Source organism: Epinephelus fuscoguttatus, linkage group LG16 (genome assembly GCF_011397635.1).
Source record: "Epinephelus fuscoguttatus linkage group LG16, E.fuscoguttatus.final_Chr_v1".
Lineage (NCBI taxonomy): Eukaryota > Metazoa > Chordata > Actinopteri > Perciformes > Serranidae > Epinephelus > Epinephelus fuscoguttatus.
The window spans coordinates 20205761-20220226 of record NC_064767.1 but is presented as its reverse complement, the minus strand read 5'-3'; the positions used below and the strand labels follow the sequence as shown (position 1 = coordinate 20220226).

General features: G+C 40.5%; 2 protein-coding genes across 5 annotated transcripts in view; one reads left to right on the top strand and one right to left on the bottom strand.

The window, feature by feature from the left end:
• Positions 1 to 12617, bottom strand: part of LOC125903395 (apoptosis-stimulating of p53 protein 2-like) — a 192481-nt gene extending 179864 nt beyond the window's left edge. Inside the window, 1 exon segment of the mRNA XM_049600301.1 lies at positions 12504 to 12617. Within this exon segment, the coding sequence (XP_049456258.1) occupies positions 12504 to 12602 (99 nt within the window). The 5' untranslated portion in view covers positions 12603 to 12617.
• Positions 1 to 14466, top strand: part of efemp1 (EGF containing fibulin extracellular matrix protein 1) — a 182518-nt gene that overhangs the window by 105819 nt on the left and 62233 nt on the right. The window lies entirely within an intron of this gene.

Sequence of the window (14466 nt, the reverse complement as noted above, 5' to 3'; positions counted from 1 at the left end):
AAATACACAGCTGGGAGTGAAATACCATATTCTGTGTAAGTAAGACTCTAAAATCAATACAAATGTGAACATGACAGTGAAAAACAGTGTCTCTGTGTAATCATATACAGATGTATGCTAAAGAGGCTTTCATGGCCGTGCTGGAATATGCTCCCATCTGTAATCTGATCACACAAAAGGAGAGTGAAAGTATTGATAAGGCCGTAATAAAACTAATATGACATAGCATAGGTGTCCTGGGGCATGGCACAACTTGAACTCATCGGACCTTTCTGTTTCAGCTCCAGCTTTTGGCACAATGTAATATCTTCACAGTGACTTCTGTAGTGCTTCAGCCTAAGAACTGGAATAACCTGGAAAGTGTGTAATTGTTTAAATAGTATTGTTTGTCTCCTAAACATCCAGGTTTGACTGCCACGTTTTTCTATTCTCAGCACGCTGCCGTGAACGGCTGTGCCTACAGGGGCCATGGTGGGAACATCAGGTCAGCAGGGTCACGAGCACAAAGGGCTTGAGGGGCAAGCTTGCAGAGCAGCTGCAGCCATGGTGCGGAAACAAAAGTATTTGAGTTGCTTTTGAACTGAGCAAAAGCTCAACAGCCTTAAGATAAGTGGCTTTATTCCCCTTTTCTTCTTCAAATGAAGCTCACTGAGTGAGCAGACAGGTGACATGTTTCCTCTGAAAATCTCCTTAGCAACATACACAACCACAGGAGGTTTGTGTTTTTGCGGTGATGAGGTGATGGTGGAAAGGGGGAGGGGGGTAGCGGTGTGACTCAGGACCTGACTCAACTGGTTTGTTCCATACGGATGTAAATTAAAGATCCCCATCAATAGAGCGAATTAGCCTTGAGTCATCCTTGTCTAATCTACAGTACAAAAAGCTGTAAGCAGACATTGCCCCTGTGTTCCTCACCGGCCATAGAGGACCTAACAGCTCTGTGGTGAAAGACCACCCTGGAGAACAAAGCAAAAACCAAGACTTTTCCTTTCCTGTCTGCTTATCAGAATAGTTTTACTGTTTGTGGTATGCAGCTGAGAACTTAACTGGATTCAGTCAAGATAATAAATTAAACTGTCGGGCCAGTAATTAAAATAAAACCTCAACTGGCATCAATTTCATGTCAGCTTTAAGCAAAAAAAGCCATTCAGAGATCAGCGCGGAGCAGCTGACATCATCACAACTTCCCAGCAATGTAGGACATTCAAATGACCCTGTTAATATTTGGAGAGTGAAAGAGAGACAACAGAGCGGGGGGGGGGGGGGGGTGCAGGGTGGGAGAGGGCAGGACTGAAAGGGAGTGAGAAGACAGGACACACTAATGGGAGGGGAGTGGAGTCTTGGGGGTGGCAATGCCTACACTGAAAGCCAATTCTCTTCAGCACTAAAGTTAATGATCCAGGGCCACCACTACCCAGTCCTATCCTCGATCCACATGAGTTAGCACTTTGCTGCTGACCTTCATCCACCTAATGCATGCGGTCACTGCTTATGGGATAGAATATTGCACACATGTGCCACAAACATAATTAATTAAGATAATCAGGCCAATTTTCATACATCTTTGCATATTCATATTGCCTGGGGAGAGATTAAACTCTCACTTTCCATTATCAGCAGACCACTGCGTGACAACAATATGACTTCACGTTATTTTGTTATGCATAAACAGATGCTGTGATGTACAGTCTTTCAAAATGACTAAAAGTTTTCTAGTAATAATAATATTTGTTTTACTCCATAACACCCAGCCCTACTGCAGAGCCTCTGCTATCTTGATTAAAAGGAAAAGACTGTCTTAAGTGGCCTACCGAGACAGATAGGTGAAAACAGCTCCCTGACTCCTCGTTTGACTCAGCCAAACAACTTGAGAGTTCATTAAATATTCATCAATACAGCGAGTAAAATTAAACAGCTCAATAACAACCTGATAGTTCAAAAACACACAAACAGTAGCACAGCAGCTCACCAGGAAGCATCGTCTTAGGTCGTCTCACACAACCACAGAGCCGAGCGACACTCATTTGGATTGCATATGACAACGTTTGGCAAAAATATGCTACACTTGCCTCCTGTCTATCAGAGTGGATGACAGAAGCAACTGCTGAATTGCACTTCCTGCCTACCTGAGACAGGGCGAAGGGATCGCCCTGGGGAAGGAGAGGGCGGACAAGCTGCCTTCGCTGCTGCGGTTCACTATTATAGCGATAGATTTCTAATTCCATCACAGCATCAGCTAAGTCAAAGCTGTCTGCCAGGGTTTGGGACTGGTGTGACAGCTCAGAATTGCAAACTGACAATTATAGCCAGTGCAAAGAAATGTGTCCATTAACACTGCAGCCTGCACTGTAGATATTCCTAAGAGCAGAGCAGCTATAAGGCTAGGTCATTGGGGCTATATCTCAGGGATTAAGTTAATCCGCTATATAAAAATATAGCCTTTCAACAGACTACTGGCTCAGTATTACAATAGTAAGCTTAAATTCAATAGCCTGCAGCTAGGCTACAGCCACTAGGCCTTAAGTTTTAAAAAAAAAAGAATATCCTTCTGGGTAACCAAGTCCACAGAGTATGCAGGTGTTCACGCTTACAAACAGAGGTCACAGTCCAGTGCCTGGTTTATGGTGGTTAAATCTATAAAATTAGGAACTGCGGTATCTTGGGCCGAACAAGATAACTATTGAGTCTTTAGGCTCAATGGCACATGCTTAAGAACATCTGTTGTAGACACAGAAACATAGATCGGAGTGTGTGTGTCTCTCTGAGATGAAAGGCTGTAGCATCAAACCATCAAACAAAAGACACCGTAATAAGAAAACATCTTAGAGGGAAAGAGTGGCTGCAGCTGGCAGCATGCACTTGACCTGCCCTGCTGAAAAAAGCCATGAGGTTGAGGAAGAGAGACGTGAAAAAACAAAGAGATACTGTAACAGTTATTATGGAGGGAAACAGGTTTCTTTGTCAGTGATTCTATAGTGTATGAAGGTAAATAAAATGCTGCCCCAGTAGGGAGGTGCAGGACTATATTGCCATTTACTGTAAGCTGAGGATACCTGCTACAAAGCCTATAGCCCATAAGATGCTGATGTGGCCCTTTGCTGTGTAATTTGGATCCCTTCTCCCATTAAATCCAGAGGGGCCACGAAGCAGATGCCATTGATTGCAGGCCTGAGGGGAACAGGCTTTTCAAGCCTCTCTAGACAGAGGACTCCGAGATGACTTGAGTTTAAAGATCAACACTGCACCGTAGCCAATTACAGCAAGGAATGCTGTGTTGGTGTGTGTGTATGTGTGTGTGAGGCACTCCCACTGATCGTTTAGATAACAAACATGTGCACTGCAGAAAATGTATTCAGACAGGTCTAAGGAAAATTAAAAACAAGTTAAAAGAATGATCTTTTGACGATGTTACTTGTGGCAAGCCTAGTAGTAGCAGCGCATCAATCACAGTGTCCAACCTTGACAATCCACTCTCTCCTTGTAAGGGTCAATTCCACTGTGTTAGTCTCTCAAGATCATTGTCCAAATGCAATTGTACCCATATTGAGTTAAGCGTGATCAAAACTGTCCCCCACTGCAGTTTCCCATTTCCAAGAATAGACAAACCACATTAGATTGCAGTGAAATGGAATTACTCTGCAATATCAGGATAACTAGCACATGAAAGCCCACCCATCACTGAGAATTCATCAATATAACTAAAAGATATCCACAGCAAGGTCGGATTGGAGTTCATTCATTATCTCACTTTGATATTTTACAGAAAATTTGATTAGATAACCTTATGGATGTTCCCTGTAAAGTCAGCAAGTACCTGATTTTCTATTTAAATCAGTTTCTTAAAAAACTGTACCTTTGTTTTGGTCCATAATGTTTGTCTTTCAAAGCTGTGTCTATTTTTCCTAAACACTATGGTTCAAACTGGAACTGCAACAACACTATTTTCATTAATGATTAATCTTCAGATTATTTATGCTAATAGTTCAGAATGTAAACTGTAATAAATTCACCCCTCAAATTGTAGGAAAACATAATTACTATCTACTACCTAACATTGCTCTAAGAGTCAAAATACCCAAATATGGTTAATTTAACATAATACAAAATAAAGTGAAGAAAAATAATTTACTTAGCTGTTAGAATTGTTAATTTTCTGTCAGTCCATGGATCTAGTAACCGTTCCAGAAATATTTCAACTATAGTATAAAAGGCTGTTATAGAGGGTTGTGAAGGAGCCTGCTGATCTGTATGAGTCATTGTAAAAGTTTGTCCTTCACACTGGAGTGTGAGAGAAAGAAAAAGGTTACTTTTCTCTGTAGTGAGTAGTGTTAAATATATTTTCAGCTTCACACAGTGTTGCATGAGTGTTCTTAATGTCAAACAGAGAACCTGTACACCCATGCATATTATACTGTGTCGTAATGGTCCCAGATTGACCTGATTACAGCCTCCTGCTGATAAAACAGTGATATATTGTAATCAATTATGTTAATTTCTTAGTTGGAAAAACTTTGCTTAAGTGAGGGCAAAATCATTTCTGTGTGTGTTGGATTCACACTGGCACAATTTAACACCAATTTGGTAAACCTGCATTATGCTCCAAAGATAAAAGAGCCCAATATCTGAGAGTGTGTTAATGATTACTATGCAAAACAGTAAGTTAGTCCAGTTTTATTTATATCTTTATTTTATGAATAGCTGAGCAAGTTCGGACTATATCCCTGCCTTGGAGGAGAATGGATGTAGTCAGATCAAATGAGGCAGATTGTCATACAGGCTTGATATAATACACTGGGATTGACTTTCACATATAAACAACATCTAAAGCCTAAGGGAGAAACAGGACAACTGGGAAAGTGGACAGTGTGAGGCAGAGTGACGGCAGCAGAAGATAACAGGGGCTATATCTTTGACCGTGCCGAGGGGTCTCACCTAAGGGCTGCCGAGCCTTCTGTCTCCACACACTTTCAATTATACGTATTGCTGTGGTAAGCGAATGAGTCAACTAGTTCTTGTTGAGGGAGTCACCTCTGAATCTGATTACGACAAGTTTGTAAGACACTGCTGCAGCATCATCTCCCTGTGAGTGTGTCTCCGTTCTCCCTGCCACAGCTTCAAGAGTTGACACAGTTCCAGCAGCAGTCCTTCAAAAAGACGAGGCAGCAGAAAAGTCCCTAATGGCTTTATGCATTATTCCTCTTCATCTCTCTTTCACTCTCCCTCACTTTCTTTATGCTGCATTGGAGGGATGAAAGGGCGAGGGAGAAAAGGTCAGGGGTAACAAACATGAGAACGCAGAAGGAATCTGAACGCACAGTAGCCTCATTCAGCTGCAATATTTACAAAAAAAATCTGCAGCTTTTACTATACACTGAGGCTGCAGGGAGCTGCGACTCTTCGATCAGGACAACCTCTTCTCTCTGTCTGCACTGCAGTACTTAGCCTATCACTTTATGATCTGTACTCTCGCAATAGTCTTCCATTCCTGCTCTCCATGATGAGACCGTTCCTACTTTGTGCTTATCTGGGAGATAAGGGAAATGGGAGGCGAAATGACGCAGAGGGGAGCGGACATATCCTTTTTTCCAAGTGTTCTTGACAGTTGGATGAAGTAATTCAGGGTAAGAACAAGGCCACAGCAAACTGGAGAGTATTACAGATAATATACACAGATTTAAGTTACATAAAAGTGCTTTATAAATAGTCTGCCGGCTGCTCTGTTGTATGGGAGTTTACCGTATGCAAAACTCTTTTATCAACGCTTATCTCATGAAAGAAACTAAAAGCCAAGAGGCAGCATTTCAAAATGAGGCAGACGCACTAATTGGCTTCCTGAAAAAAATGCAGAGTGAATGGTGTGTTTGTTGTGTTTAATCTGTCATATGCAAAAGAGACTTTGGTGAAAAGCAGGAGCGAGGGTGATTGGGGGAGGCAGAGTACAAAAGCCCTTTTTCAATGCCGGAACTTTTCCAGGAACCTTTTTCAGGACTCAGGAACATTCAACATGTTTTGTTCAGAGGAACCGGGGTCTAAATTTAGTTCCTGGGTGATAGTTTCTGTCCCCACAAAACCCTGGAACAGGGATATGACTCACAGATCGGCATGTACTGGTTCCCAGAAGCATCAATATTATGACTACAAATGCTTGAAGGTCCAGTGTGTAGGATTTAGGGGGATATACTGGCTGAAATGGAATATAATATACAAAGTATTTTTTCTTTAGCGTATAATAACCTGAAAATAAGAATTGTCATGTTTTCATTCCCTTAGAGTGAGCTCTTCATATCAACATAGGAGTGGGTTCTCGCCCATGGAGTTCACCATGTTGCACCACTATGGTTCTACACAGTGGCCCAGAATGGACAATCCAAACAGTAGCTCTAGATAGGGCCATTTGCGTTTTTGCGACGGCCACCATTGTTACAAGCCCCTCCATTAAGAGCCGAACAGCATCGGAAAAACACTGATTTTTAACATTAAACTGCCTATTCAGTATTTTACCAGTTTAAAGCATCAAGTACATTTGTTTTGAAGAGACCTCTGCGAGTAATTCGGGCTCCTGTAAAAAAACAACTGAACATCCGGACCTTACGTTATCAAAGAATTTGAGTACATTAACAGGTGCTGGGCAAGTGGCTTGTCTGTGACGAGCCAAACAATGTCAAAAAAACGCTGATTTGTAATGTAAAACTGCTTTATTCAGTGTTTTTATCAGTTTTGACCACCTGGTCTGTTTGTTTTGGAGAGGAGGAGTCCTCTGCAGATAATTCGGCTACTGGTAAAACCTCCTCAACAATGAATGCTGAAGGAATCCTAACCTGGAGTTCTAGCTTGGCACACTGGAAGTTTAAACTGGTTGTTGCAATCTGCAATCTTCAATGCTAGATGCCACTAAATCCTAAGTACTGCTTCTTTAAATTTCAGTAAATGTTGGCATTTAAACATACTAGAAAAACATCCACTCAAACATCAGAGTAGCACAGCAGTAAATTATAAGGAACTGTGTATCAGCTGTGTTATTTCCTTGTTACATGCAAAAAACTGTCTCCAAAAAGCCACTGCTTTCTGTTATCAGTCTAAATTTTACCATTACCTTCGTGGCTCTTGAAATGTGATTGAAAAATGCAAATAGCATCACAACAAAGCAACTTTAGTTCCTGCTTCACCTTAGTTCCCTGGACTACTAGTGAAAAGGGGCCACAACCTTACTAGAAAGCTGTTTCCCAGACCACCCTGGTTACACCTCTGAACCATGTCCTCCCTGTTCTCCATGGCTAGACTAGTGTTTCGACATCAGACAATGCTATCACAATGCCCTAGGTGCTTGACAAGTGGTCTTTATGGAGTTGCACCACTTTAATGTGTAATTCTGCTTTTCACCTGGATTCCTCACAGCTGGGAGTCACTCAATATTCCATGGCAGGTAAGCTGATACCTGCTCAGGTGACTCTGGTGTGCTTCCTCTCAGAAACCAGGCTAATGTGATACTGGTATTGTAGCAGTAGTACGCTGCAGAGTCTGACAGTATGTGTTCAAGAAAATTACTTAAAAGATGAACAATTGTCTCAGCATGTATTCTTTATTCTGCCCTGTAATGATTGAAATTAGGCTTGTGTAAAAATGTTACAGTACTCAGTGACAACACATACATAACCAGCTTGTTGTATTTTATACACCACTCTTTAGCTGATACAGTCATAACGATAATTCTTCTTCAAATAAAAGTCAAAACAATGCCCTTGAAAGTCCTTGGCAATCACTGATGGGGCTGCTCACATACTCCCACAGACTAAACACAAAGCCTATGGTGGCCACAGAGAAAGCCTTCTCAGGTTTCTATTGACACATACAGCAAAATCAGGCTTCTCAGAGCATCACCTCATCTTCCCACCATCGTAACACATCTAGCAACAGTAAGATCTGTTGCGGTGTAACTGAGACTTAGTACAAATATGTGTGTGGTCAAAGAATGCAAAACTAAATAATGCAAGCCAGACACACAAAAGTTTATCTGCTTGAAATCTACACAGCAAGCAACTCGTGTCACGGGAGAGGAATGAGGAAGTGGTATGATCCGGCATCATTTGAAATCCAAAATCATGTAGGAACTTTCCCCCAGCTGATGCTGACATATTTTTTATCTTTTGGTTTCTGTTCTTTTATGTTGCTGGCATAGTCTAATGACCATAATTAATCTTGACAAGAAGTACACAGCAATGAAATATGGGCTAATAAACCAGCAGAGAATTCAAGCCTAAATGTGGTATTAATAAATGTCTGCACAACAAAGGCTGCTTTAGGGTAGAGATAACAGTAAATCAGGGGTAAATGAGTTATACCTTGCCATGGTTCAATAAAGGGTGAGCATCCCTTATCAGGGTGCTGCCACACCACAGGCACACACAATGTGCTCTCAACAACACGCTGTTAAAGAGTCCCTGCAGCTTTACCAACCCAGCCAGCAATTACGACACTACATTCGAGCCCCTGGCCTGTACAAGCAGGGTCATGGGCTACAGGTGTAATTTCTAAGACAATACCTCACATCAGACATGGCTATATAGAGCCATTTTGTGTTTATCAGGCGAACACCAGAAGCTGTATCTCATTCAAACACATCAAAACACACACACAGATATATTCTCGGGTGACAGAATCGGGGTAAGGGGGGCAGTAACAGAGGTCTCGTGCAGCCTATAAAGAAAGAGATCTAGTATGAAAACATGCAAGGGAGCAATTTATATTGGTGTCAGAAGAGCAGCACTTGGTGATAACAAACAACCATGTGCCAGCAGCAGACTGAGGTCATGCACCAGACAGGAGGCATCCAAATACGACTGTCTCCACAGCTAAGATGATTAATTCACTGATCAAGCTGTTTTACTGGAAGCACAGGTCTGAGCAGAGACGGGTATCATTAGTAGAACCTGAACATGCTACTACAGAGGATATGACTGGATTTTTCATTGACACTGTTGTCAAAAAGCATGTGACTTAACACATTATTTTACCAAAGACACAAAGGTTCAGAATCAACCAGAGAAGTGGAGGCAAAAAAAAAAAATCTTCAGCAATAACATTAGGATAATGACTGTCCTTTCTTTTATAAACTAAACATTCAGCAACTAGTGCTGAACCAGCATTAGTTTGAAACAATAAGTTAATTATTAACCAGCAACTATTTCAACAATAGATCAAAAATTTAAGTCTGTTACCAAGATGAAATGCCAAACATAGTCTGGTTCCAGCTGCTGCTTTTCTCTGTTTTATATAGCCTAACTGTAAAGTAGGTCTGGGCAATATATCAATACACACAGAAAATGTTGGCTCCTCTGTGGCTCTTTAATGTGGGTTGAGATGCTATATGGCACTGCTGCCACACAAAGAAAATTTTAAACCCCAGCATGCTATCTCATTCAAACACATCAAAACACACACACAGATATATTCTCGGGTGACAGAATCGGGGTAAGGGGGGCAGTAACAGAGGTCTCGTGCAGCCTATAAAGAAAGAGATCTAGTATGAAAACATGCAAGGGAGCAATTTATATTGGTGTCCAGAAGAGCAGCACTTGGTGATAACAAACAACCATGTGCCAGCAGCAGACTGAGGTCATGCACCAGACAGGAGGCATCCAAATACGACTGTCTCCACAGCTAAGATGATTAATTCACTGATCAAGCTGTTTTACTGGAAGCACAGGTCTGAGCAGAGACGGGTATCATTAGTAGAACCTGAACATGCTACTACAGAGGATATGACTGGATTTTTCATTGACACTGTTGTCAAAAGCATGTGACTTAACACATTATTTTACCAAAGACACAAAGGTTCAGAATCAACCAGAGAAGTGGAGGCAAAAAAAAAAAATCTTCAGCAATAACATTAGGATAATGACTGTCCTTTCTTTTATAAACTAAACATTCAGCAACTAGTGCTGAACCAGCATTAGTTTGAAACAATAAGTTAATTATTAACCAGCAACTATTTCAACAATAGATCAAAAATTTAAGTCTGTTACCAAGATGAAATGCCAAACATAGTCTGGTTCCAGCTGCTGCTTTTCTCTGTTTTATATAGCCTAACTGTAAAGTAGGTCTGGGCAATATATCAATACACACAGAAAATGTTGGCTCCTCTGTGGCTCTTTAATGTGGGTTGAGATGCTATATGGCACTGCTGCCACACAAAGAAAATTTTAAACCCCAGCATGCTTTTTCTACCGGATCTTTCCCCAGTAAAGTAAACTAAGCTGAAGAACCAGTAGGGAACCTTTGAAGCCCCTGTATTGTTCTTCATTAAGTCAGTTTATGGGGAAATAATAAAAAGACTACATTAAAATAGCCTAAAAACGGTGTGTTTGCAGCAAATAACACATTAAAGCAGTGGCTCTCAATCTCCTGCCCCACAAATATATTCCAGTGCTCCCCACAGAGGACATGAAACCTCTCCAATAACGCTTAAGAAGTTATTACTAATCATTTATATCTTAAGTACAAGTGTCGCTTAGAAGCATATTGACTTGTCCATGGTATTATCTGGTATCATTTATGGGCTGCCTGGGTGTAAAATTTAAAAACACCCTCTATATATATATATATATATATATATATATATATATATATATATATATATATATATATATATATATATATATATCACTAAAAAAGCATGGTACAGAGCCTTTCAAAGTTGGGTAACATATAGCACTAAGACAGGTTCACCTATAAATAAGTCAAAGGACCACTTTTGGGTACCGTTTAGCACCATTTTTTGTCTAGAGTGTATATCGATACTGTGATATGAGACTAGATATCGTCTTAAATTTTGAATATCATCAGTAATTTGACAATTCAGCATTTCCCTTGAGACAAAGTCCTATCCTATCTTGGTTTACAGTGAAGTGATGGAATTTTCTGAACTCACCAGCCTACTGCCCTTATAAGCCCTACTTGGTCATCCCATCCACGTTACTGATCATTTTTTATAAAAAATCTCATTGATCTAAATATTTTGCGAAAGCACCAATAGTATCACAATATTACTGCAATCTCTATATCAAAAGTATCATGATATTTGATTTTATCATGTTATAAAGTGAATATCTTTATGTTGGTAAACCAAAATGAGCAATATAAATATTTCACTTTGGGCTCTAGGAAATTCTGACTGCCACTTTTCACTACTTTATGGCATTTCATTTAATCATCGATTAATTAATCAAACAAATCAGTAATAAAAAATGTGTTGACTGCAGCCCTATTTGCCATGACATACTCTGGTAAATAAATTCTAGACATAATAATTTCATCTGAGTTAAATGATGACCAATCCGCCATCACTTCTTTGGACTTTGCTCATTTCTCAGCAAGCAGGCAAACTTGTCCCTATTTTTCTATTTGCTGGAAAGAATATTTCTCTCCACTGTCTGCTGCCCTCTCTTACACACATCAAAGAAGTGCTGAGAGACAGAGGCTTTCACTGCAGCAAAGCAATGGACCTCTGATGATGGTGATGATGGTGATGACATGGCAGGAGTCCAGAGCTGAGGTTAGCGTAGTGCCATCCAGACTTGGCAGACCCCTTTGCTTGTTGTGTGTCCTGAGCAGGATGGATGTGTATATACTAACAAAGCGTACCATGACAGCATCTACGGTGACTATGTTGTTGGGTAAATGTTTACTGTCCCAATACTGGATATGGATGTAACACAGCGTTGTGACGCAGGGGACTGGTTTACATATAGGGCAGACGTAGTTGTATGCGTGGAAGAACACCTCAGAAAGCAAATAAATGACATAGCCTCTAACCACATGCACCGATCACACACGCAGCTGTCACATCGATTAAACTTCACATCAGAAACCTGTGCTGCCATAATACAGACACAAAGTAGCAGCCGCATCAACTTGCCACGTCAATTTAAATGTCCAGGTATCATCACAGCGGTAACAAAACGCGGTTAAAGCGGTTATATAATGTCGAAAGCGCTAATATTAACCTACAGGACAGCGTTAAAACTTATAGCCAAGTAAATAAAACATGAACTCACCGGCATCATTTTAGCTTCGTACCGCATTTAGCTAACCAACACAGCATGAATCCTCACTGGCAGTTTCGTCGAAAGCTGTGGACTGGCGATCACTTTAATCCCAGAGCCTAAATCCGCGATGGGCAAGGCTACTTTCTCCTGCTTGGGGGTCCCGTCCTGCATTAAAAACATAGCACAACGTTGTTTCATCACCCACGACAAAATATCCAAAAGTATAAAACACATTAATGTTTACTGTATCCCGTGTAGAGGACCTGTTGCAACAAATAACAAGGCCTTCACGGCAAAAGTTTCCGTTGTAGTTATGAGAGCATCGCTGAGAACTTTGAAACGGCTCGTTGGGAGCGCGAGGCACTGCTAAAAAACCCTCACGTTTTGTGGTTAAACTACAGATAAACACATATTAGAAATCTACGCGGATTATGTGGTATTTTTTTAGGTTTTGCTTACCCGAGACGCCGAGGTAATGAGCCCGAAACCCCGGTGACTGACGGCGTTGCTCGATAGCTCGCAGCCTATCCCAGAGTGACGTATCGGGAGGAAACTCATTCCAGTTTGGAATTCAGGCTCCGCCCCCTCATGGAGCAGAGACACCCCCAACGGCTGACCGCTGTAAACACGAAACTGTGCCCTCTATACGCACTTACAGGAAATAAAAGTTAATTTATACTGCAGTTTACTCCAGGTTAATGTCATTTAGTTGGACGAAAATATTCTTAGCAGCAAATGTGCTTATTTTAATGGCAGAAACCAACCTGAGTCCACTGAATAAACCTAAGAGGTCTCACTCTGCTCGTGTTTGACAAGTTGAAAGCTAAAGTTGAAGTGGGCGGAGTTATGACAAGCAGCCGGAAGTGGAGGAAATACTCAGATCCTTAAAAAAAAGTTTAAAATCTATTATAAATTAGTTCATTATTAATTAGTTAAATTTATTTTTATTAGCTATTGATCTGAAAGAGTTTTTTTTAAATACTAATAATTTAATACTAACTTTAATAGAGCCATTAGAAGTTGAGTCTGAATCATAATTCATTCATTCATTCATTCATTCATCTTCTAACCGCTTCATCCTCTTGAGGGTCGCGGGGGGGCTGGAGCCTATCCCAGCTACATCGGGCGAGAGGCAGGGTACACCCTGGACAGGTCGCCAGACTATCACAGGGCTGACACATAGAGACAGACAGCCATTCACGCTCACATTCACACCTATGGACAATTTAGAGTTATCAATTAACCTAGTCCCCAATCTGCATGTCTTTGGACTGTAGGAGGAAGCCGGAGTACCCGGAGAAAACCCACGCTGACACGGGGAGAACATGCAAACTCCACACAGAAGGGCTCCCACGCCGGGATCGAACCGGCAACCCTCTTGCTGTGAGGCGAGACCACCGTGCCGCCCTGAATCATAATTGTAATCAATAATTTCCCAATTTATGAACTAATTTATGCATTTATAGGATCGTATATTTCCTAATATGTTATGAAAAATGACAAACACTTTGGTGCTCCATAGGTTATCCAGCTAGTAGTAGTAGTAGTAGTAGTTTTCTTTTTTTCTATTTTAATTTAATTTCTATTTATGCACTTATTTTTAACTTATTTTATCTTATGTCTATTTTAATGTCACTGTTTTGTTGTTGATAAGGGGAAGTGTGGTTGTTGTTTTTGTCTTTTATGAGCTGCTGGACAGCTGAATTTCCCTGCGGGGATAAATTAAGTTCTTTCTATTCTATTCTAGTAGTATTCCTTTCATTTAATTGCTATCTTATTGATACAGTTAAGAAATTTCTCAAGGTTTACTCCTTTCCTAACCAGCCTGGTTTAAATTCCATAAAACATGGTCATTAAATTTTGTTTTCTTTCTTCAAACTTTTTAAAATAGAATGATACTATCTGAAAATGTAAACTTGTTTGCCATATTTGTGCCATCTTCTATACATGTATGACAACCCACCCTTTAGAGTATTTTTGATTTGTTGAATATTTTTTAATATTTTTTTATCAGAAATTTTGTTTTCACTTTTAGACTATCGTAAATGTGTGTTTAACTTTGAAAACCCTGCTAAAAAAAAAATAGTTGGAAAAACATGAATTTTATAAGGGTTAACCTCCAAAGACAGCGAAAACTATCCAAGATGTCACCCACTGAATTTCTTTTTCATGAAGGTCAACCAATGGTTAGGTTTATGAAGCCCTGCTACCTTTTGTCTCCAGTTCAGAACCAGAGACATGCAGACTTGGGTGGGAGAGGGATTTAGATACTGAGACTGATCAAGTACTGTGGAGAGACCTACATAGCAACGGTGTTACTCGTACTCTAAACTCAAGATATAGATTAATCAGTTCAGTTGTCTTCATCAGACTTATCTAACCCTTCAAAGCTATACGTTTTTTTCCCTACTTTCTCACCCCT